This window comes from Lutjanus erythropterus, chromosome 1 (genome assembly GCF_056507025.1).
Source record: "Lutjanus erythropterus isolate fLutEry1 chromosome 1, fLutEry1.hap2, whole genome shotgun sequence".
NCBI lineage: Eukaryota > Metazoa > Chordata > Actinopteri > Lutjaniformes > Lutjanidae > Lutjanus > Lutjanus erythropterus.
This window is the reverse complement of record NC_139317.1, coordinates 17,926,625-17,953,199: the sequence shown is the minus strand read 5'-3', so window position 1 is coordinate 17,953,199 and position 26,575 is coordinate 17,926,625. Positions and strand designations below refer to the sequence as shown.

The 26,575-nt window shown below is 39.0% G+C and overlaps 1 protein-coding gene across 1 annotated transcript in view; it reads right to left on the bottom strand.

Annotated features, from left to right (window-relative positions):
- gpc5a (glypican 5a) overlaps positions 1-26,575 on the bottom strand; it is a 193,967-nt gene that overhangs the window by 64,209 nt on the left and 103,183 nt on the right. Inside the window, exon 8 of the mRNA XM_084715467.1 lies at positions 8,178-8,340. Within this exon, the coding sequence (XP_084571593.1) occupies positions 8,178-8,340 (163 nt within the window). The remainder of the gene's footprint in view (positions 1-8,177; positions 8,341-26,575) is intronic.

The window sequence follows — 26,575 nt, the reverse complement described above, 5'->3', positions numbered from 1 at the left end:
CTAAACTAAGAGCACAAACATTGCAAACATTATACTTGTTTGACACACATTGTAACATTCTTATTATGAGCATGTTAACACACTGGTTTTAGCATTTTGCCCGAAGCAGAGCTATGTCTTAGCGCAGCCTCACTCAGGCCTGTTGTTTATTATCTCACAAATGTGTTGTGATTAATAAGCCACCGTGGCTAAAATGGCAAAACTGGATTTATTACATTCAAAGCTGAGCTAGGAAAGGTTTTTATGTGATTAAACAAGGTGTGTAATTATCTCATCAGGCTCAATCGTAATGTAGGACTGCTGCACAGAATTCTGTCATCCCAGCTACTCGAGACCCTTCGGCTTCACCTTATTTATCAAGTTCTGGATATCAAAGCTAAAATTTCTAATCCTGCTGTTATTTGGGAGTGTAAAAGTGTCTTATTACACAGAGATATTTGGGCAATAAGTAAAATGAGTTTAATTGCACAGAGCACACACAGCAATACCAATATACAGACATGGCATACATTATCGCTTTTCTTAATGAGTATTTCAATTATGTATTTTATAATTAGTAATTATGATCCTGGTTATGATTCTTTAAATGCACTGTACTGTAACAGGCTGCGATACACAACACTGTGATCTTACAGTAGTTTTGACATTGAGGTGCTTGTTCTCATCAGTGTTAAACATTTAATTTAATTTAATTAAGGTGGAAAAGTCAGATGGGTGTATTTGTTGAAGCAATCTGTAAAATCAACAGAAACAACGCATGATGTGGGAAGAAAATGCATGAAAGATCCTGGTTACATGCTCTCTTGGAATGCTGAGTTTTCTTTAGTTGGTGTTATCTGATGGGCTGTGAGCAGTAAACGCAGCACCATGTTGAACAGAGTGAAGGGAATCAATCTTTTTTCCTGTTTTCACCGTGTGCTTTCAGTAATTCTTTAGGCTCACACAAAACACGGATCAGCCTAATCGTATTTTTTGCAAAGACAGCGACTCGGTCAGGTAGCTCAGCAATCTGGAGGGCGATGCAGTAAAACCTAACCTGCTGCAACTGCTTAACAGTCACAAAACCTGGAAATATTTCTGAAGGATGAACTGCTCACGTTGTTGCTCCTTGTCACACACACATAGCATTCTCACACAACAGTAATTCTGCTTAATGAGGATAATCCCTTAAATCAGGCTTGTATTGTCAGTATTGAGCTTCTCCCATTTTATTTCCTTATCGTCCTGATCTATCGTCAGCATGTTCTGCTGATAAACATCAAAGACAGAAAGGAGAGGGATTATGGATAAAGAAATCAAATTAAATCATACATGGTGATTAAGTATCTGGCACCAAAACGCCAATATCACTGCACTCCGTTTACTCTGATAGACTGGCACGCTTGTCACAAAATGGCAGCTGGAAAAATATTACACCGTCTTGTAACTTATGTCTAAGATTTACAAATGCACACTTTACAGTATAAACACAGCGACAATGATGAGAAAACATATTTTTCTTTCTCTCCCTGTGATTTCATTGTGAATAATTCCACAATGACGGTGTTATTTAAATTTCTGTCCAGATCTGTTTGTTGATCATGCGTTTGGTGAGATGTTATTAGCACTTTTTTGTCTCACCTTCATGGATTTTTTACCCGGTTGTGTGGCTGCATTTGTTTCTGGTTCCGCGGTTGTATTTAATATTGTATTTCTCTCTCCTCGGCTTTCTGTTTTGAAGTTTTGCACACACACTGAAATGAAAACTAACAATGTTCATTAATAGTGTATCACCACCACAGTGATTTAGCCTCATGGTAGCCAATTTATCAACTCTGCTGCTACAGTGAGATGTTGTATTTTTTAAGAACTCTCAGTCATATTTCAGCAAAAAAAACCAAATTAATTACATTTCCCATCCACGGAAAACAAAGTTAATATATTTGCTGTCAAAGCATTTGGCGACAGCTCAGTACAGCTGATGCAGATTTGCACGACTCGCTTGTCTGATCTAAACGACTGTGATAATCACAGTGCATCTCAGACACAGCAAACCCTCTCCCTGCACTATGAGCTGCGTGCCGTAGCAAATCAATTTACGGGCTATTTAACATGTGACGTCATTCAGAAACTTCCAGTGCCAGTACTTTAAAAGAGAGTTGGTCCCTCTCCTGACGCTGCCTCTTTCTTCAGAATCAGGATTACCTTACTGATCCCTAGAGGAAACTGGGTAAGATTTAAAAAGAAGTATAAATGTAAATGCATCATACTGTAATCAACTGAGGAATTATTAAGGCTGCCTCCTGAAAGTCAAGGATTTGAATCATCAGCCTGGGACCCCTCAGTCAGTGTGCATTACAATAACAAGATACAACAGATAGAGGCTAGGAATTATAAACAAGAGGAGTCATAAATATGTAAAAGTTGGTGCACTTATTGAGAAATCCATGTGACAAAATGCACCAGTGGTTAATTAATGAGAGAAGGTGAAACAAGTGGCTGGAAAACAAGTTTCAGCTCCTGTCTTTTAGCTGCGTTGTCGTACACAGAACAATCCAACAGCAGAGACAGCCGTAAACTCTACAAACCCAGACTATCAATCTCCAAAAAACCACAAAACTAACTGTGATGGAAGTGGAGAAGAGTGATAGACGTGGAGCACAGGTGACGCGATGTCAGCCACTCCAGTGCACCACAGAGCATCAGGGAAGGTGACGCCCCGCCGTGACTGCTGTCAGCAGGCTGGCAGAGGAGAGGCTCCATGATGTGCTGATACTTTTTTAGCTGAACCAAAAAGGAGGACGCACAATTTTACTTTTTCTAACTGTGTGAAAAATCTTTTGTTTTCACATCACTGATGACGAAGAAAGGCATCATGTACTGTAGGCTGATGAAGGAGTTAAGTGTGGTGCACTGAACTAAAAAAGAGACTGAATTATCAAACTTATTATCTGTGTTTTCACTGATGGCTATGCCATTGTTAGACTATAGAATTTTGATTTGCAAAATACAGGCACAGAATGTGGGTGGAAAACAATTTACATCGCCAAACAATGCATAGAGTTATGTGTGAGTTTTTTTTTTTCACAGATACAAATAGATTTTATATATAGTCTATATTTCTGCCTATGTGTGGACGGGGCTTACGTGCTTGGGGGGTACATAACTGGACATTGAACATCTGAAGGGGTGCAGGACTATAAAGGCTTTGGGAAACAGTGGGTTAAGGGATCTTTGTTGTCATTGTTATGATAAAAAATCACATGGTCAAGGTTATGGAACGATCGTGATCATGTTTCTTAAAAATAATAATAATACTAATAATAAATACCATTGGTTGGATACGAGAAACAAACAGTGGTCTCTCGTGTTAAGATCTGATGTTTTGTTGATGCATCCATCCACCTCCTTCCTACAAGGACTTTCTCTGAAGTATTTACATTTAGTTTCTGTCTGCATCTGTTTGTTAATCTAAATGAACTGAAACTAATGCAGATTTCAGTGTACGGAGCGGACCTGACCAACCATGCAGTCGAGCGTGCGACACAGCAGGAAACGAGTAGAGCAGCAGCGGGAAGCTATTTGAGTTCACTGGGGTTAATGTAAGGTCTGCATCCTTTTTCCTCTTGAATGGCAACCAAATGCATTTAGTGTATGTGACGGTCTTTTATAGTCGAGGCTCAGCAGTAATTAAATCACCTAGATTTAATCCAGTGCTACCTGTGCCGTGACAATCAGTGTGAACAAGGTTAGATTGTATGCAGCATTATCTAACAATGGCCTACCTTACATACGCTGCTTTGTAGAGGCTTAGACGTTCGTCAGAATCCAACGAGCCCTGACATGCTGAGTCCATTAGGGCTGGACTCAGGCCATTTCTGTTTTTCAATAGAACGGGCTAAGGAGTGAGGTGTGAAAGGCTGAGTGAGAAGTTGGCCATCACGGCGGGACAACCCAATATTACATATTTCAGCAAGCATCTTCTAGAAGGCATTCATAACATGTTGCATTTGGCTGTACATATGAAAAAAGCCACAAATAGTACCAAATAAAAAAAGAAAGCTGGAGAGAGCAGTTCAAACCCAGCATACCCTCTAATCTCCAATTACTGCATGAGCATGGTGGGAACATCAGATTGTCTGTTCAGTGTAGGGTTGGGCGATTGAACAAATATATCGCCCATCAATGATGAGCTGAATCCATCGTCGGTTGTGTCTTTTTTCGCAGATTTTTGGGGCAATGCTTCTCATTTTATTTTGCTAATGTAATGGTCTGCAGACTGACGACGACTGCTTTTATCCAGCTGCACAGTACACACCCACTCAGCGGGACCTTGAGTGCTCTGAGGTGGGTGAGGAGTGAGAGGGAAAACAGCCTGCAGCATCAGACTCTTTGCACTCTTTTCACGCCGTGAATTAAAGATTTAATTCAACCAAATGAGAGCTGATGATTGTTGGAAGGGTGGACAGACTAATAAAGACAGTTTATGTGAGTTTTACAAGCTTTTTTGTGTTTTACAAGGAGTTAACGGGCCAATTAAGCTCATCTTAGTTCTGTAAAAGTAAGAAACTTGAATTTAGAAGGTGCACGGATGTTTAATAAGGAACAGAGGTGTGTTTTCTTGACACTTTGTGAATTTATTTTGTTCTCAGGCCAATTGCCGATGGATGGGCTGACGATGGTTGATTGGAAAATGTTAACATATCACCCAACTCTAGTTCACTGCCCTCCAAAATCTGTCACTGGAAAAGTGGTTTCTGAAGCAGTTTCCCCTGAGGACAAAGTTATCATCACACCGCTCCCAGCTATTTCTGCTCTCCACCAAATATCAATGCTGCACATATCCACCACTCACATAATAATCAGTTCATTATATGTTGACTGACCTAATTAGAGGATCATTATGTGGCTTTCATAGCATTGCCATGACTTTGGAGCAAATATCTGTGCTACCTTTGACTCCTCTCAGCCATTAATGTATCTCATTTCAATAGTAGATACTTAAAAATAATTGTGGAAAACTGAACATTTGTAGGATCTGACCAAAAGAAATTCTTCACCCACCCAATCTGCTGTTTTTAATCTAAACTGCAGCGATGTCTGTCAATGACAATGAAATCTGACAACCCTGTTTAGCAAACAAATATGTATGAGGACCTGTAAAATTCTGCCTAACTTCAGTAGCAGACCAGGTCTAGTGTTAAAGTGTTCACTGGTGACAAACACTCACAAGACTGGTCAAATGAGGGTTCAGCACGTGTCATACAGCAGGAAGTTTTGTCCATGTTGGTCACAAACAACAGCGACAGAGAATGATTCAGAGGACAGTGGGTTGCTTGTTCATCTGTGACCTTCATTCACTCCTACAGGTTGAAGAGGTGTTTTGGATTAAACTTACTATATTATACTTTCTTTTCAAAGTTTGCCCACATTCAAACACATTTCATGTTCAGGAAAGCCATTACTTTTTCGTTACACTTGTGTTTGGTGAATCTATCTCCCCTCCCTGTTTTAAAAAAAATGGCTAAATATCACACTGTCTTGTCTATGTCTTGAAGAAAGTCAGTACATTCTCTTCTATGCTCACCCCAACTTTCTTAACATCTGAGGACCCTTTACTGAACATATGAGGAGGGAGAGGCGCCAATCTGGGAACTAACTGCACTGGACTGAACTGTATTGTATTGGGTTTTGATTTGTCGGGGTTTTGTTTTTCTGGCTCATTTCATTTTTCTTTTACTTTGTTCTACTTTACATATCTTTTTGTCTATTTTTGTTCTCTGTGTTGAGGAAAAAGGCAACCTTTTCATGAATAAAATCTATTTTTATTAGATGGACTGATTTTATTTGTTTTTTAAAGTAGGATCAAATTAATTCTGGAGTCCAAGAGCAGTATTTCCCTTCAGTAACAATGATTTGAGGGCATGTTTTTGTTTTGGTTCATAAAATGTAATGGATTAGTGCTTACAGTAAGTGTTTGTTGTACTTTTCAAACTGCTTGTGATTACTGCTTGATTCCAAATTGTGCAAATAAAGCAATGACTGTCACAATGGCTATATTAAGTTTTAAGTGCTTACAAATTCTACAAATTTATTTCATTCTACTGCAACAATAAAACCATTAAAACAATACCTACACCAAACAGCATCTAAAAAGCAAAACACTTAGTAGCAATCAATGCAGTAAAACTGCAGAATCCTGCAGGGACTGACCAGAGACCTGGCTCATGTGGGGAATCCTCAGTATTTGTGTGAGGGTCAGTCGGCAGGGGACATGCTCAATAGAGGTCACAAGAGAGCGGGTCATAAATATGGGAGACAGGCAGATGTGGCCTATGACAAGGAAAGGGCGGCTCTACTGTAATGGGTGATAAATGTCAGAGCCTCCCCACAGCCTCATATGAGCGATTGTTAAGCAGCTTTCCAGCAGCCTGAGCTGCTAAAGCCTCGAGACAGACTGACAAGCAGTAAAGGAAACATTTACACGGATAGAACGGCTTGTTTGGATGACCCCCCCCTTCCACGCTGTCGCCTTCGGCAAAATGAGAGAGGTGATTAATCAGGTTGTTAGCATGTTTGATGGAGAGGAGAGGAGAGGAGAGGAGAGGAGAGGAGAGGAGAGGAGAGGAGAGGAGGAACCCATGTGCTGAGAGGAGATGAGAGTGTGAAAGGTAGCAGAATGAAGAGGAGAGCTCCACCGCTGTGATTCATCAGGGGTTACTGAACCTCTGGGGAGCAATAATTTTTAAAGTAACGGGCCATGATTGCAATAATGTCCCCATAGCAACTATTATCTTTAATGACTATTATTATGACTGTCATAAAATGGAGACTGGAGCAAGTCTTATTAAAATATAGTCTTCACTGATCAAAAACGAGTTAACTTGATTTTCAAATTCTGCAACTTTGTAAAGGTAGCTGATAGGTAAAAGGCAGAATTCAACACATTAATCATTTAATTATTTTGATCTGATGTGCTTTGTGAACCATGATAATTCCCTTCATATCTTATCTTTATTTACAGTTTTGAAATATCTTGTTTTATGTTTTGTTTATTTATCTACAAAAAAAACTAAAACTCATCCAAAGAGAAGAGATGCTTTGTATCAGTTTTGGGATGAGGCAGATGCCACCCCTCTTGTTAGCAAAATGACCAAAATATTAGTAGCAGAACGTGATGTTAATTTTATCATTCTTCTATTTTAATTTAGCCTTAATCTTAGTCCTGTGTCAAATATCACATGTTACTTTTCATCATCTTTAGTCAACCTGATCTGTTTTAGCAAAACCCATGAAAGATAAATGACTGACCCTTTTCCCATAACCAGTAGATAAGTTTGCCTTTCTGTTTTTATGCACTGGAAAGCCAAGACCCAACCAGCAGGAGCAAAAGAGTCACAGAAGTTACCAATGATGGCGACAACCCTTCAATGCCTCCACCAAAAAGGGGTGAAAATGAGTGTGTTGACTTGGTTGAATGTCAGTTATGCACTTGTCCACTGAAGACAAAAGCCATTTATTAGTTGGTGTTAGTGGCTTTCTTGGAGTTTTATTCAAAGAATTATTGAAACTTATTTCCCATAGTATTTAATTTTACCATTATCTGATAAAAGCACAGGTTGAATGATCAACAACACAGCCTGCATAATGCGACACCACCACCTTACAAGTTAGCTTTAAGCTGTGAAATAATGTTTTAACATATCTCAGTTTCTTTGCAGTGAGCCTTAATGTGTCTAATTTGTGGTATTCTTACCAGCTATCGTATGGCCTTATTGTTTCCCTCTGATAAAGCAATGCATTTGTTTTTTTCTCTCATCCTAACTGAAATGGGCCTCAATATCATCTTGTATCTGTCTCTCAAACCCTGTTGTTGCCATGGTAACTGTTGTTGGGGGGGGGGTTAGTGTTAAGAAAGGTACAGAATCAACAGACGTGTCCATGGGTCAGTTTGTTAGTCGTGTCTGAACAAAATGAACCAGGTTCACTCCCCTGTAAAAAATAACAATTCAACTACTGATTATACCCAAATCTAAGCAATATAAAGACTCATTCCCACTCAGCAGGTATATTTTAGCCATTTAACTTAAGCTCCTTAAAGCAAGATATGGTTGTTTGGGTAATGACTGCTGGGAAATGGTGTCTTCACATCTGTAACTGGTTAGTTGTTGATACAGTTACACAAAGATGAGACTTACGTTTGGAGACTCTGGGGACATTCCTCTTATTCTCACCACCCCCTGAACCTCCACAACCGTCCTCATCGTCACAGTCGCCGCTGTAACGTCCCTCTGAGTCTCCACTTCCTGTCTCAATCTGGTCCAGTGACCCCAGTTTAGGAATGGACTTTCCCTGCAACAGCTGGTGACAAAAGATAAAAAAAATACACATTTTTAAATTTAAAAATATCCACATTCTTGAGAGAAATAAATTGGTTTAAAGTAGTTTTAACTCAGTTTATTAATTCATGTGACCAGGCTTTAAAGGTTGCTGTGTTTTCTTGCTGCAAGCCGCATTATAATGACATTACATGTATATCATATTCACATTCAATATTCATAGCAGCGAACAAGGTTCTCTCATGGCAAGGACAGTGCAGAATATGCTATCAGAAAATTAAGAGAAAAACGGGGAGAAATTGCAAAGAGCTCCTTATTATGCTGCTAATCAGCCCCAGTCCTCTAAGTCATTAAAAACTATGAATTGACAGAAGGACTGCACTGCAAATGGCAGTTTTAACATTTTTATTTTTAATATTGAAAGCACTTGTGTTTAAAAAAAAATCAGGATTCAGAAAAAAATATTGACAGAAATCTTTATTATAAACTCCTTTTTTGTGTTTTTGGTGTTTTTAAATAACTAAAATAATAAGCCTAAAATTAATGTTTATCAAACTGACATGATCTATCAATAATTGTCCTGACCACCACCACCTACAGTACAAACTACACTTAAATGAATCCATTGTGAGTTACAAGGCTCTCATCCTCCTCGGCCGCTGTGGCCCGCGGGGCAGCTAAACTTTCTGCTGTATTGCTGTGCAGCAGAATCTCAATCAAAGACTTTCTGAACTCGATACCAGGGGAAATGCATACGCTAATTAGCTAATTTAAATTCATGGTGCGTCATTGGAAACAAGAGACACTGCTTTGTGTTGATCAGAAAGGTAGTGTCTATGCTAATTAGTTGCTGTTGTGGTTCAGTGCAGGGGAGCAGAGGTGTCAGGGTTGCTGCCTTGGCTGAGCTGGGACATATCTGTGCTGGTAATTAGCCTGTCTGGGGTCTCTGCTACTCATTGGTGACAGGTTAGAAGATGAAAAGTATGAGGAGTCATTTGGTATGTGTAATTGTCATGATTTTCTCTCTTTTTAAGCCAAAAATCTGACCAAACTCATCATAAAAGATCTGGAATAATGAGTTTCTGCAGTGCCTGAGATTAGCCTGGTCTGGGAGTTTGAACTCTGTGCTTCTCAGTCCAGGAGGCACGGCACCGCTCGAGGGCTCAGTATGTTCAGAGTTCAAACGATGTTGACTCTGAACCCTGTTTACAGAGGAAACAGCATCTTGCAATAATTAGCCTGCGCATAGGAGACAATAAGCAACCTGAGCTTTAAGATTTATTTATAGTTTATAGTTTCCACAGAGGTGAAGGCTAAGATGCAATAAGCCTGTGTATACACATGTGTGTGTGTGTGTGTGTGTGTGTGTGTGTGTGTGTGTGTGTGTGTGTGTGTGTGTGTGTGTGTGTGTGAAGAAAAAGTGATGTTTTCTTTCAAATATAGGGACTCAGTCACATGACTTTGGGTCAGGTCTAAAAGCACACCTGTGTTCTCTAGAAACTTTGATGCATGTGGAGAATCATTGGAGAGTTCAGCTCTACTGATCTGAAACATTTTCTAATTTACTGACTTGGTTTTTCATGCACACACTTTGGAGGAACACGAAGCACAATTAAAGGATAAGGATAGTGATATTCTACATTTTTTTTTATTACCAACAAAACCCATAAAAAGATCAAGACCGACAATGAATTGATGTCACTAACAAGCACCGCCTGTATAGTTTATTTCTCTGTGCAGTACAGCACCATTGTTGTGTTCTGTCTAGAACATGACAGTGAGTGCTACTGTTGCACTGTGTGATATGTTCCCTCATTAACACTGGTACTGAACTTTTTATAGCTGATCCCAGCACATACCAGCCCGCTTCCATAAATACTCACTTGCATAACATCTGAAAATATCGCTCAAATGTACTTATTTGCTCATTTTGAAACACATCTGGAAGAACTACAGAGCTTTATAAGGAAATTACTTAGCCATTTTCTAAAAATGGAAGTATATATTCCTGATGTGTTTTTAAAGATCTTTGATTGGAACCATTGGACTTGGACCTGAGTACCAAAGACAAGGTATTGAGTGATGGACTATTTTTTTTTCCTTCCTTTCTTTCTTTTTAATTCTCTTTTTTACTGGATTATATTAAGGTCCATACAAACAATGTAAGCATTCTCATAGGACTTAAGTTTGAGTTTTGACCCTTTGAGGTTGCTGTAGCTGGTCAGTGTGGGGTGTTAAAGCCAGAGTAATAGACCAAGTTAGCAATGTGAAATCACAACATAATAAAGCAGAGCAGAGGAAATTGTTTATGCCTTAAAGTATAAACACCCTATGTTGCTTTAAGTTAAGCATGTGAGGTAAAACGGATCGGTTTAAGTTAATATTACCGCTATCACAACGCCATTATGTGCTAGCATGGAGCTAACAGGCCAAGCACAAATATATCTAAAGCGTCACGTCAGGAATTAATAAAATGATTCAGGAATCATAAAAAAGAATAACTATAGTTCAGAGAATCGATTTTCCTCCCTACTATAAAAAATGCCATATAAATTGTCATAAATAATGTCAGTCCAATCGTCAGCCGAAGGTTTTAGCCATTTTCTAGTATTGGCTATCCTGCCTGCTGCACTTGGAATCCGAGACAAATGTCCAACACGAGACGTTACATTTTTTTGAAGGCAGGGCGCCCAAACACAGGGTCTCTAGTTTAAAAGGAATGCCCACTTTGAGGATTTTTTGCAAAACATTATGATCCTCGCTGCTAGAAAGTTCTTAATAATGAGTATGACCAGAATGTGTGATAATGATTAGCCTCAGAGAACCCACACTGTCTCCAGGAGAAGACCTGCTGTAATGACTGTCTCGTACCAGAGTAATGAAGGACCTGATGAGGTTTTTCAACAAAACTCTCTTCTTAAAGCGTAACTTTAAGGTTCTGGTCTTTTCATGGCATTTGTTGACAATAACAAAAATTATACATCACCAGTCTTATACTTGTAACTGAAGGAGAAAAGAGAAAGATTATATAATTACTGAGTGAATTAAAATTTGCTTTCACATCCATATCACAGATGTTTTAAAAGAAAACCTTTGCTACTTGTTTGCGTGGTCACTGCCTGATGGCATGATTTGCATCAAACAGCAGTAATTCATCAGTCAGGTCTTGTTAGCTAACGATATTTCACAGCAAACTCGTTTGTTACGAAGCTGAGGCGACATGGGACATATTTGACCACGTCTGTCAGTCAGCAGGCTGGTCAATACTTGTACTCTTCGGGGCCAGAGGAGTAACTGCTCTGTGTTTGATTGTATTGAACAGCTGTGCTGCTCTTTCTGACACACAATGAAGCATGCCTGAATAGCCGGTCTGTGTTATTAACCACACTTCTGTCAATGACATGGGGCTTTTGTCTAACGCTGGCTGTGAGACAGATGTATTTGTTCGACGTATCTCCAGATGAGAAAGTGCTCTGACTGGGACCCTTGGGCAGGCCTTCTGGCTATTATTGCAGGGTGTGGAGAGTTAGAGACGAGCAAATAATATCAATTACTCTATTCACAAACAAAACTGCACCACTGCGCAGTTTCAGTACAATGAATTTTCTGAACATAGTCCCATAACCCCTGTGAACTGATCATTTTATTTTCTTCTAAAGTTGCTGCAACAACACAACAGGAAATAATGATGAACAGACCTTTCAGTTAAAACTCAACAATACAAAAGTTCACAGTTAGCAAGGTGTTAGGGTTTTATGGACATTTGTTGTAGAGGTATCAATGAGGAAAGACAGAACACAAGATATATTGAGATTAATTTAAAGCTCTCTATACTGTTTCACTAAATGCTGCAATGCAATCAATTTAATTATTAACCTGAACTAAAAAAAAAGGAAACCAGGCCTTTCTCAGAGATAAGCTGTTATATCTGATTAATGTTGTTTTATTAGCAGATATATTTTAGTTCCCATTTGCTGTAGCTGCTCTTTACTGTTGATGCTAATTCAAACATCTGATTCATTAAAACACGTCTAATTGGAAGTAATTAGTCAAAGACAGCTGAACTTTTAATACACTGCACAAAAAGTGGGATTTCAATCTGTAAGCAGCACTGTAAATTTCCGTAGCAGTTTAGGTTAATGACTGTTGACGGGAATTTACAGTCAGAAAATTGCGAGGAATTGACATGGTTTAGATTCCTAAGTAGTTTGGATTACAGGCCTAAAAAGCTCGGCAGTTGAACCCAATCCTCTGGGTCTATATAAGCAGTATATAAGCAGTCGGGATAGTAGGTGGATTTTGACTCAGCACTGGTCCAAAGGTTACACCTTGAGCGTTACCTATGCTAATCAGCTACACCTTCTCAGTATATGATCAAGTGGGATTGATCATGCGGTACACCTGGGTACAGTAGGACCAGATCTGGGTGGGTGTTTGGTGCATCTGGAGTTGACTTCTCTTATTTTTGACAGAAAATTAAGATAAAATATAAGAGACAATTTCAGAGAATGTTGCTGAAGTTGTAGTTTGAATAGATTTGCCTTATATAAGTATTACCTTACATGCTACTAGTCATCATCAATAATGTACAGAAAACAGTACAATTTATTTCTCTTGCACATATGCACAGGGACGTGTTGGATGTGTTTACCACACAACTTCCAGCAGCACGTTCTACAGGGGGGAAATGATGCCGGGGATGACGTGTCTGTTCCTTGCAAGCTCCAAACTTTTCTTGGCTTTCTCAGAAAATGTCTGTGTGGACGGGGATGAAGCCAGGAAACTTTTGTTTGAAGGCCGTACACTCAAAAAAGTGAACTTGGTGAGTTTTTAAATTAGATAAATGCCTCTACATCCAATTTCATCAGTGGCGGAGGAAGTATACAGATTAGGGATGAAAATCATTAATTCATGATTGATGAATTCAGTCGATCAAGTAAAATTTAAGCAATCTATCATATAAAGACCTGAAATATAGCAGATTATTTTTACGAGCTTGCTCTACATATTATCTGATATTGAAGTGTGTCTAATATGTTTTTATATGTTTCAGAGGATATGTAATGCTTTGATGGAGGAAAAAAATGCTGATCCTTATCTCAAGTAACTACATGGTAAAAAAAAAAAAAAAAAGTCATAGTCCTGCATTGAAAATGTTACTTAAGTAAAAGTCCATCCATCCATCCATCCATCCATTGTCTTCCACAAGTAAAAAATATTAAAGTATAATCAGGAAAATGTACTTTACAGACATACTAAGCAACATTTTACTTAAAAAAAACAGACTCGTAACATAATCCCTTTCAATAATTACTTTTAACACACAAGAAGTGTGTGGTGGTGGTGCAGAGAGCCTAGCCTCTGCCAAACACACACACACACACACAAAAAAAAAACATTTTCTTCAGCTCCTGCTAAAATTGTTAAATACTTAGAACTTTTTTCTTAATGTACAGACTGGGCCAACCACTCAAAGCACCACTCTAAATTTTTTTCATGTAACTGGCTGATATTGGAAGAACAGTTACAATACACTAAAATTTCACACCAAACAGCCAGGGCAGAAAAAGGCCATTAACACCTGTGTTGTGGTAGCTCCACTCTCTAACATGTCTGCACGAGCACGAATGATTTTCCACCAGGTTTTGTGGACAGAGCTTCGCTACATTAAACTTAAAAAACACACTGCCCTCGACAACAAGTATCCAGCGGGTTTCTGTCAACGATGAGAGGCAGACGCTCTGGTGATGACAAATTTAATATCAAGCAAATTGGCAGAAAAGTTCATGTTGTGCATCTCTGCAAGGTATAAAATGATTATTGTGATTCTTACATTCTGATGTAGTCCGTAGAATTGCTCCTTTATTCGGACACCGGAGTTACACAATATCTAGTGGCTTGTATGACCACAGGCTTGCAGCAGCTCAGAAATGGCAACCCATTGATTTTAAAAATCAAAGTCTTAAGTAATGGCACACGCAAATACCATTATGGTACCCATGGCAACCACTACAGAGTCAGTAAACATTTCATCAGCTGTCCTCTGGAGTTACTGTTTGATCAATGGCAGGAAACACACCGGGGAGAAAACTGCTGAGTCTCTGCTGCTGCTGTTAATAATAATGAGGATAAACAAGTGATGGCTACAGGAGGCACAAGAGAGACCAACTGGAGGTCTAAGAGCAGAAATTAGGAAAGTGGTTGAACAACAAACAATATTAGCCAAGTAGCACAAACTAGTTTTTATGGTTAGAAACAGTAACGACATGCAGTCCAGGCTCAAGGCCCACACTGCAGGGACAATAAAAAATATATGCAGCTCTTACAAAGTGCATTCCACTATCACATCACTGATCAAGGACAAAACAGAAGATTTTGAAGGATTTTTTTTCTTTTGAGACTGTTTTACCAACACAATGAGCCCCTCCAACAGCAATATGAAGAATTCAGCTAACACATTAATGCAGTTTCACTGCACACTGAAACCCGCAACAAAAAACTGCAGCAGTTTCTCTGCTGTCTACAAGCATGATAGAGCCTGTAACGTAGAAATGTTTTCCAGTGAAAATGACTATATTTGATTGTGAAATGTCCTTGAGATAATTTGTGGTCATAAAATCAATAAATAAATATTGAAATAAATACAATTTTGCTACATTAGCGAAAACTGTAGCCATAACAATATGGGTCAGTTCGCCATTTTGGTCCAAGCTGAAATATCTCAACAACTATTGGATGGATTGTCATTAGAACTGTTACAAATAAGTGTTGGGCTAATGTAAACATCTCAAACAGGTCTGATATTAAACCAAATACCTGACAAGACAAGTAATATAAACTTTGACCACTAGGTGTCGCACATATCAGCTCCCCAGTTGTACATAATTGGTGCTTTTTTTGTTGATGTGATGACCCTCCTTTCTCCACCTCGAACAGGTGAGAGTTATGATCCGTAACTCATGTCTGTGCAGGACAGCAGAGAGAAAGATGTTTCTAAAAGTGTCAGATCTGAGTTCTTTAGAAGATGAACTCTGTGGTTTGAAGTTTAGTCTCTTTCCTGTTTTGCCATTTTTACCCTGAAGTATCCGCTATATCTTACAGTCATGTCTGCTTTCAGCTACACAGGAGCCGTGTTATGGTTTTGCTGCTTCATAATAAAAGCTTTTGAATAGCACACAAACATGGGAGTTTTATTGTGAATAATTTATCAGAAGTTCTGTGTTTATCCACCGTTTTACCGCTGCTTGACTCCTAAGCAGCTCATCTTCAGTTAAAGACACCTTAAAGCGAGTAGCCCTGTTGACATGGAGATGCAAATCCCTGCCGTGCTGGGCTGACATGTCTACACAAACCAAGTCAAGCCAAGCCAGCATGGGGCAAACGAGAGCCAGTGTACTAAGGCGGTTTAATAGCATTTGCAAGTCAATAAGTTTACCACAACCCCTTCCTGAAAATGTTTCACAGTAAAAGATTTTTAAGAATTAATGGGTTCTGTCTACTGAAATGCAAGAGGGCTTTTAATCTGAAACAGATACGTTTGTATTACCAGCATAATGGAGTAATTTTAACAGGGTAAACAGGAGCAAATTAAAACAAGGATTTGTATTTACTTTTCCATCTGCTGCATTATTGACTGCACTGACAAACTGTAGTGGACTAACACACTAAGAGGTGTTATATCAGAGTTATATTGAGAAGAAAAATGATAGGGTCATTTTATTAACTTTCCAATAAGACGGCTCCGCACCACTCTTTGCTCAGCTGTGATGTGTAGTTTTGAGTGCTGCAGAGACTGACCACATTTTCCATCATGCCTACTAAGCTAGAGCTGGAACACGTGCAAACAGAAAACTGTGTTACAGTGATGTTCTCAATTCCTGGCTCTTGTATTGATCTATACTTATGTATTCATGTCAGTGATATACTTCTGTCTCAGAACAATTCATTCAAATTCGAATGTTTCATACTGAGAGAAACCAGTTCAGTCAGTTTTCGTAAAAGTGGACCGTTTCAAGCTTGTACAGATTGAACTGGTAAATTGGCCCAACCCTGAAATATCCACCCCGAGGATAAATCCTGCTGACTGTGACGGTCCCATGAACTTTCCTCTTTGAGTGTCATCATTAGGTCAAAATTTCAGTTTGTCCAATATGTTAGTTTATCACTAAATACTTGTAAAACATTCCCATCAGCCTTTGTTCAGTGCTAAGTGGCAAACTTTAGCATGCAAACATGCTGATCTATGATGGTGAACATGGAAAAGATGGTACCTGCTATGAATCAGCATGGTAGCACTGTCATTGTGAGCATATTTGCATGCTGGAATTACCATTTATCTCATTTTCATTCCCATCGCTCCTTCTGAGTGATATATCTTGTTGATTGGGACATATGTTGTTTACATGCTCTCCAGTCTTCCCTGTTTGGTAACCTCCAATTCCCACCCCCAAAACAGCCCTGAACACCTGATATATTTTACAAATTTCTCACCACTGTACACATCACAGACTTTTTCATAATACCAGCTGCTTCTTCAGGAAATCACAACAAGGATTTTGTGATTCGTCTAAAAAAGACGTACCATGGGAACTGAGGCTTGGCTTAACTTTCATCCCTCTTCCATGGAGAGTATACTCTGACAGCCTGCATCACAGTGTACGGCTCTGACTGTACAGGACTGTAAACTGCAGCAAAACACTGTAAAGCTTGCATCAAAAAATTTACTGGCACAGACCTCCTACAGCTCTATGATATCTTGATTACCCGCTGCATAAGGAAAGCCCAAAGCATCATCAAGGACACCAGTCATCCAGCCCACACACTATTCTCACTCCTGCCATCTGGAAAACGCTACCGGAGCATTAAATCACACACCACCCGTTCCAGAGACAGTTTCTTCCCACAGGTAGTCACAATAATGAATAGTACCCACACATACATATGCACACAAGCACACACTAACACTGAGGTGCCTGCGATGTGAATCGTTCTGTGTATTTTCTGAGGTATCACTTAATTACATCCATTGTCTTTTCTTTTATTTCTTGTTCAAGGTTGAGAGTGCCGGGGTGCAAAAATTGTGTTTATGTTTTTAAACACAGATGATAACAGCATCTGCCTCTGGTGTTTAACTGGTGCAGGTGAAACGACAAAAAAAGCATAATTAAACTCTACATCATGTATTTTTGGTTGTGAATGCAACTGTTTGACCACTTTATAATATGATTATTATATTCAGATTATTTGAAGTTGGAACAGGGTCAGCAACAAAAGGTATTTTAGCCATAAAACAGTACTACGCATAAAAAAAAAAAAAAAAAAAAAAAAAAAAATCAATATCAGTTTAAGTGCATGCTAAATTTAGAATATTTTCACAGCTTTACTTTGCTGTTAGACAGCCTTTTCTCACAGGAAACTATCATCATATAAGCCAAATATCGCTCTCTCCACACCAACCAAACTGCTTTCGCAAAGGCGTTAATTTCACCTTGCAGAACACAGGAGCTGCTGGTCTACTGCTACCTCGATCTTTTGGTTAGTTTGTGTTAGTACGCAACTTCTGTGAATCTGAATCAACTTTTTAAAACACAGAAGTCACACAATAACACAAATAAACTAACAGATCGAGGCAGCGGTAGACCAGTGACTCAAATGTTCTATGAGGTAAAATGACTAATTTTGCCAATGGAGTTTGGTTGGTTTGGAGAGAGTGACATTTGTCTTATATAATGGTGGTTTCTCAGAAAAAGGCTGCCTGACAGTAAAGCAAAGTAGTTAAAATGGTATAAATATAACGCACACTTAAACTGATGTTGATTTGATTTTTTTAGGTGGTCCTTTTTTAAAGGGACAGGTCACTCTAAAATTGAAAACATATTTTTCCTCTGTGGTACTCATTTTGGTGAGAGCTGCTGAGTTTTGGAGATATCGGCTGTAGAGATTGATGCCCTCTCTCCAATATGAAACTAGCTGCCACTCAGCTTGTGGTGCTCAAGGTGCCAAAAAACAGTAATGTCTCATTCCAGAAATCATGACCCTGTTACTCAAGATAATCCACTGACCTTGTTGTGAGCTGTTTTATATAAGAACCGCTTTCTTCCTGCAGTAGAATCTACTGTACCTCATACAATCCACTTTTAAACCATTCATTTTTCCCGGCATTTTCTAATACAATATAATAGAGCAGAGAAAACAGGTAGGAAATCTAATTTTACTGCTACCTAATGCTTGAAATTTTCACTCAGCTGTCAATTTATGACCTCAAGCCATTAAGGTTTGTACGTTAATGGAACAAGGCAATGGCCATGTTTCTGTTTCTTGTAAATGTATGGGTGTTATCACATCACATTTTCATCCTGTCTACATATCCAGTCAGTCGATATTTCCCCCCACAGATAGGTGTAGTGACAACCTGGAAAGGAATTGAAAGTTTCATATTATCAGCCAGTGATAACAGCATACGTTTATGGGCAATTAAAATATACAGCGCATATTATGTACAGGGCACATTTCCTAAAGCGGTGCAGGATGTTATGTGGCAAAGTGAATCACACCTTCAGAGATCCAAGAGATGAATCAAGCTGTGTGTGGATTTTTAAGCTCATTAGAATTCTCTTTGAGCGTGTACTCCTATATGTAAATAGAGGGCGGAGGAGAGATCTTACAATGATCATATTTGCCAGTCAGAGGAGAAAAGTGTCAAGATGTGAGTTGGCTCCCCAGACACACACTGTCATTCTCCATCTCCCTCACTGCAGCGGCAGCACTGACAGGGTGTTTATCCAGACTGAGCACAGCAGCAGCAGCAGCAGCAAAGAGGCAGCAGGTCAGTGAGTGAGAGGTCAGAGGAGAAATTACAGGATAATACAAATTTTAGAATAATACTATCATTCAAATTAACCTTCTGTCCCATGACTCAACTTGGGGTAGTTGTGGAGATGCTATATTTTTCCTCTTGCCAGAAAATCTAATTAAAAGACCAAAACTAACACAGAAGCTTATTTCTCGATGCAACAGACCTCCGCTGTTGGCCAAAAACTATTAAAAATACAGTGAGCCCCAGCTTTGCACTGGGCGACATGTTCCTTCATTACCATGAACATGGACACTGTTGTTTTTTATTTTGAGACAATCCCACACACAGTCCTGCTGCAGTAATTACTCACAAAAGCACCAAATGTGTATTAATCCTCAGTTGAAGATAGTCCCCAACAAATACTTTTTTTGTTTCTGTTTGAGTAACATTTGCTAAAAGACACAGCACCCAGCCATTTTAAAAAAATTACTTAGCTTTTTTTAAATGAAAGCCTATAATTCAGGACATGTTTTTTTAAGATTTAAAGGACCAGGGTGCAGGATTTAGTGGCATCTAGTGGTGATCTTGGAGATTTGTTTCACGTTCATCTTCCATGCATGTAGGACACAAACACTCAACCCATTTTTAATTATTTACAATGAAAATAAATTGATTCACACAGGGAATTTTTAGTTTGTGATAATTAGTAAATGACAAATCAACCAAAAGGGGCATGATAGGAAATGATAAATATATCACCTTGTATCGTTGTATCATATCTTTGTATGCTCAATATTGTCCCTTAGCAGTAGCTTGAAAAGTTGCACTAAAGTTACACCAAAAGAGCTTAAACTTGCTACTCATCCTGTCCCTGTCCCTGGCAGGGGCAGTTTATGTTTATGTTTATGTTTATGAATCATTATAACATCTAAGTGTTTGCATGATGGAAGAGGTCAAAGTTATATTTAATGTTATAAAGTCTTTCAAATAGTACCAAACTATTTACAATTAAAATGCAGTTGCAGCTTCCTTATACCAAGTCATTTAATTTGAAAATAAAAGATTTAAACAAAAGTTAAGTTATGTGCCTTTTGTGGCCCATTCATTTTTACCATTGGGCTTGGGGTTGATCCACAAACCGGGTAGAGATGTCAGACAGTATAGAGAGATGTAGAGTAAGTCTTATTTATCCGTTAACCACGATCACTGCTGAACCTTCAAGGGCTGTTCACACCCAGAACTATAACTGTAAATACATGTGTCTGAAAATCGTTCTAAAGAAAGTGGATGGCGGCGTCCCAGACTGCAACTTTATAGCTGTGGTGTGGACTCTGCAGGAATGAGTTTTAGGAAGATATATTTACAGTTATAGTTTTAGTTCTTGGTGTGGACAGTCCTTAACTGAGTCTTTTTGAGCGTCTAGACATTTCTTAGCTATACTGTAGTCACGAGGAGTGTGTATGCTAGGAAACTGCAAAGTGAAGATTTAAATGCACAGAAATATGTAACTGAAAACACTGCGAACATACTAAATGTGAGCATTTTCTACCATCTTGAATAACAACTTATAGCCAATTACACAAAGAGGCTTATGCTGCTGTTGTTCAGGCTGGATTTTAATCACGGATAAGCAGCACATGCAATCATTTAAGATAAAGTTGTTATCTACAGGTATGCAGCTTGGCTGGATTTATCTTTGAATGTTTCTATTTACTGCGCTTACCTCTTGGGTATAATGAATGACACAGTGAGTGTGGGTTGAAAAACAAATTATTATGCTGCAGGATTTGGGGTTTGTCTCCAATTAATTATTAAGACTTGCTCGCTCAGACCTGACATATCCGACTTTACACTTTCCTTAGTGAATGTCAACATGAATTTATCGAACAAACTGAATTCGTAAGTCACACTCAGTGGATATATGGTGTTAAATACCTCCAGATTGTTTTTGCTCCTTAACTGGACTTCTATAGCAGTCAAATGTTATGAGGTGGTGTGCACATTTAGGAGCACAACAAATAAAATGTGAATATATTCAGTGTTAATCCTTTGGACTAAGAGGAGAGGGGTTTATGAATAATTCACAAGCAAAACTGCTGGTCAACCACCACATCAATGACTGGTAAATAATTCAGCCGGCAGACTGGGTGAGGAGCTGCTTGCTCCTGATTTTGATTGAGAGACACAGGGACAGGGCCTACTTATAGATTCTTGATGGGTTTTACCACATCAAGAGGAGAGGACAGGCAAGGAGGAGAGGAGCCAACAAATAATTCATAGGAAAGAGCTGCTGATGAGCAAGATGATGAAATCTAGAGTTTGTACGCTCAGATTGCATGATGAATTTGTCAATAGCTGCATTGCTGTTTTGTGTTTTCCCGCAGCCTCTGCTGTGGAATAGTAATGATTCATTTACATTTGGGTCTATGGAAACTGTGAGCTTTTTCTGCACTTAAGTTAGTCAAGGTCAGGGGCAAATAAATGGAAATAGTAAAGAACATTTCTGATATGTAGATGAAAAACATGAAAATCAACATTTGCATGGACACATCATTCTTATCCTCATAAAAATGCCCAAACAGCGGCACCTTTAAAGGTGACAGAATCTCACCTTTTGCCTTCATCCATATTTCAGCTCTCTGCAGCCATTCAAACATGCAGCCTGCCATTCATGCACACATGCACATGTACTTTAAGGTAAGTTGCATCATATTAATGAGGTGCACCAATACCGCAGTGATTTATAGAAGTAATATACTGTGCAGTGTGCACCCGGATGTGCACACAGTCACTCGTGTGTACAGCTAAATGAGTGTGTGCACTGGTATATGTAATTGATGTTTTTCTTGGTCACAAACTGAGCTGCCATTAACCCCCTACACACACACACACACACACACACACACACACACACACACACACACACACACACACACACACACACACACTCACACACACCTTCTACACTCACTCACATCTTCCTGAAGGGCTGAGCCATTTGCCCCCGAAGAACCCTTTTTATCAAACGTAATTGTAAAAATGAAACCCTAGGAATGTAAAAGGGTTATGGGTAGAACTCCCTGGGAGGGTTCCAAATGAAACCCTTGGAATATAAAATGGTTCTTGGTAGAAACCCAGAGGTGGGTTCTCAATGAACCTGTGGAATATAATAGGGTTCTTGAAACATAATATGGTTCTTGGTAGAACCCCCTGGATAGGTTCTGCACAAAACCCTTGGAGTATAAAGAGATTATCTTTAGAACCTTCTTCGTGGCTTCTAGATAGCAATCTTGGAATATAAAAGGGTTCTCTGTACAACCTTCAGGGTTGGTTATTGTTAGCACATTTAGAAGGTGGAAAAGTTGTGGTTAGAACCTCCAGAGAGGGTTCTGGGTGGAACCATCACATTATAAAAGAGTTCCCTTTAGAACCTCTCATAAGCCTTTTTGACCAACACAGAATCAGCCTTGTTCTGATTCAGGCAAGTCATATTGAACCATTCTGAGCATTTCCAGCAAAAATAAATTGGTTCAGAACCCAAAAAGTTGGTTCTCAGCTGGAACCAAAAAAATAAACAGCTTCCTTGAGAACAACAATGAGCGTGTCATATTCTATGGGTTCTCCACCCTCTGTTGATGGCATCCTTGATCGCGATGGTTCTGCTTAAAACTGATGGAAACACAGGATGGTTCACAAGATAGCACCAAGATTCCAAGAACCTTGAATAGAACTGGTTCACAAACGAGACCTTTAAAAAAAAGGTTCAACCAAGAACCAAAAAGGGTTCTCCCGTGGGAACAAACCAAAGAATCCTATATGACTCCAGGTAGCATCTTTATTTCAAGTGCAGTACTCATCCACCACATATATTTTCATTACATTTAAATTTCAAAGAATCATTAGTTAACACCGGCTGTACTTTATCTGAATGTGACCCACATATCCTCCTTGAGCCCTGATTTTCATCCCCAGCAGCCACATTGTCGGGAAATTACATGATTACCACTTCCTGGGACTCCCTGTTGTGTATTCTGCTCAACTCGCTGTGTGCATCATAACATGTGTGATCAACATCTTTAAGACAGCAGAGGAATAAAATGTGAGGGGTTGAAAATTGATGTTGACAATTCAAGTCATACACACAGCCTGACACTTGTGCCGCACTTCAGCAGCTAATGAGATGCCAATCAGAACTATTTGCAAATCAGACCCATTTGCAAATCAAGTCCCAATGAGATGATAATGCAAACTAGACTCAAGGACTGTGAACACACAAGCTGTTAAATAAGTAGTACCAGATGTGTAACATAAAGGTCTGTAATTTCTATACTTTTTCTGACTCTGAACAACACAGTGTACCTGACACTCTACAGGAACCACTTTGAACCATTAAATAGGTCTCTTAAAAAAACATTATTGCGTCAGAAAGCTCAACAGCATGACATTCATGACAGCAGGGTTTCTTTGAGTACAGCAGCCTGCCTGATTAAGTTTTTTTTTTAATTGAAAAAGGTCCCTACATAACAGTTCATATAGTAACTCCTCACATTAACACAATTACTATAGGTCGGCACAGTAGCTGTGTGCCGCTAAAAGCTGAAGACTGATTGATGGCTGATTGACATCATGATATTATTGGTCGGATGACTGAGAGATTGAGGTCACCATGTTATTGGCTGTTGGTTGGGACACGCTTACCTAAGTACATGTCATTTTATTTTACGGGAAGAAATTCTTTTTAAACATTAAAAGTACAGAGAAATTGATCTTTTGATAGATATTGTTAAGTAAGTGCACAATATGACTGAGCATGTGACATAAACGTTAAAGACAATTTTAATCTCATATTGACTTTAATAACTAAAGTCTCACCAGAGATCAAAGCACTGTACACCAGTTTGTAATATTCACTAGGGTTCAGCGATATGTTAAAATTTTCCTATTGGCCATCGCCAGCCCATCCATTGGCACTTGGCGATATGCAATAAACTCAAAGTGTCAAGAAATTAAATATTCCCACGCCTATTTTCCTTTTTAAACAGAGAAGTATGACCATACGCCTTCTGAATCCAAGTTTCTCTCTGTTATTGAAATAAGATGAGCTTAATTGGCTCGTTAACTCCTCATAAAAAACACACTTCAGTCAAACTTGACGAAAAAACATGCAAAATTCACCAAAGCTGACTTTGTTAGTCTGTCCACTCTTCCAACAATCACCAACTCTGGTTTGGTGAAATTAAACTGAATCCTTAATTCGCCACATGAAAAAAGTTCAAAGAGTCAGGCTCTGCAGGCTGTTTACCTCTCACTCCTCACCAGCTCAGCACCCTCATGGTCTGGCTGAGTGGGTGTGCAGTGTGTTCCTGGATGACAGTGTGGTGCAGAGCAGTGCCTGTCAATCTGCAGACCATTACATTAGGAAAATAAAATGACAAACACCACCAAAAAAACTGACCAAAAAAAAAAAAAAAAACAGCCGGTGATAGATTCAGCCCGTCAAAAAGTGATATATTTGTCCAATAATATTCAGACAGGATTTTTCAGCTTTGAAAAGTTGCCATACTGACAACAGTTAGTGTTTCCCCTACCACTGTTTGACGGGAGGGTCCCACCCCCCTTAAAAGACACAATATTTTATATTATGTGATGAATTCTCATTTTTGAGACTCTTAAATTTTACTTTGAAAGTACGCATTTCCACTTCCTGTCGCTTCACTCATTCTCTGCCCTCTTGCGGTGGTGCAGTCACAAACGATGTGCTGTCAGGCTCATGTGGCACTATAACTCCACTCTCTCTTTGTTCATGATGTTGCTCTGTCTTGTCAACATTAAGTGTTTTTACCGTGCCACTGTGACGTCTGTAAAGCGCCCTGCATCTACAGCGAATATGGGGTAAAATTCTTTGCAGCACTGTAACAACATCACACAAATTCTGCCTTTGCTATGCTGAAAAGGCAAAGTCATTGTTTGCACAACCACATAAGCATTTGCACAAACTACCAGTGCTGTTGTTCTCTGGTGAAAGAGAGGTGTATACAAATAGAAACCACTGTTAAAAATCTTATTCATAAAGCTCAGTGATGTTTGGACAAATTCTGTGATGCTCTCAAATACTGTCTGATTTTGCAAATCAGTGCATTATGTAACTGATATGAGGAGTACAAGTAGCACAACAAAGCAGTTCCTCTTGAGAATCAGTTTGACCCAGTGATGGAGGGTAATTTGGCTTGAGTGTTCTCGAGATGTTCTTACAATTAATTTTTGGTAATTTGCATCTTGAATTTCCATAAAACCCAAAACAAAATCCTGGCACAGTTTACAGTAAAAAAGAACACAGCTCATTGAGCACACAATCTGAGTGGTTACCATCATGACTACATACAAAACAGACAAGGTTCAGTATTTACCCTATTGTACAGGCACAGCGTTCTTTATTTTTATTTTGTCTGCATGTGCTGGAGGCAGTGCTGGCACAGACCACGAGGATTTGGCAAACAGCGCTTGTGCAGAAGGGCAAATGTTGAGTTTCAACACAAGGAGATTTTGACTACAAAATCAAACTTGTGAGTGCTCTCCGTTTCACATGAACTGCTCTTTGAACACAATACTGAAGACAGCCATCACACTTCACCCAGTCACTTCCGAACAATATCTTGAATTGGACACATTCAACAAGCAAAGAAAATGGAAAAGAATAGCAGCAAAATCTTAAAGCTGGAGTGCAATGGTGATCAAAGTTTGTCTTGAATCGTCAGATAATTGATCAATGTTCATGATAACTGCTTATATTTTTACACCAACACACTTATTCAGAGACCATTTAACAGTTAAAACTGCATTATCAACCACATACAATAAAACAGCCTCCTGTGCTGCACTTTATTGTGTTTAATTAACAAACTGTCAGTACCTTAGAGATGCTATCTGGATACCTGCTATTTATATTCTGTGGGACTAATTATCTTTTGTTTATTATTTATTAGGCGGATTACTGCATTTCTAACTGTGTTTAATATACTTTCAACACCTGTGCTGAAGAGTGTCAAATGTGTGAAAAAGTTTCATTTGTGTTGTTATGCAGCAAGAAACATGATACAGTTCAGAAATGTGACTCTAATGAGAATACTTTCGAAGATAGCTCAATCTGCAGGGTGTAAAATTTCACAACCCCCCTGGTCTAAACGATGGATATATTATGGATACCCGAAAAGATGATGCCTACTCAGTCTAGTGGGAACTGCTCACCTCTTGCATACACCAAAAAAGTTTACTAGCGTCCTGGTTTACGTCCTATGTATACGCAGCCCACTGAGAAAACACAACAGAGGATCACAAATGCACAATGAAAAGAGTCCTGACTGACCTTGTTTTCAGTTTGAGGTGACCTGTCATCAGTTTTACAGATGTCTCTTTTGTAATTGTGGCTTAGGGGGTAAATCTTTTCGGGCTGCAGGGGAAACTT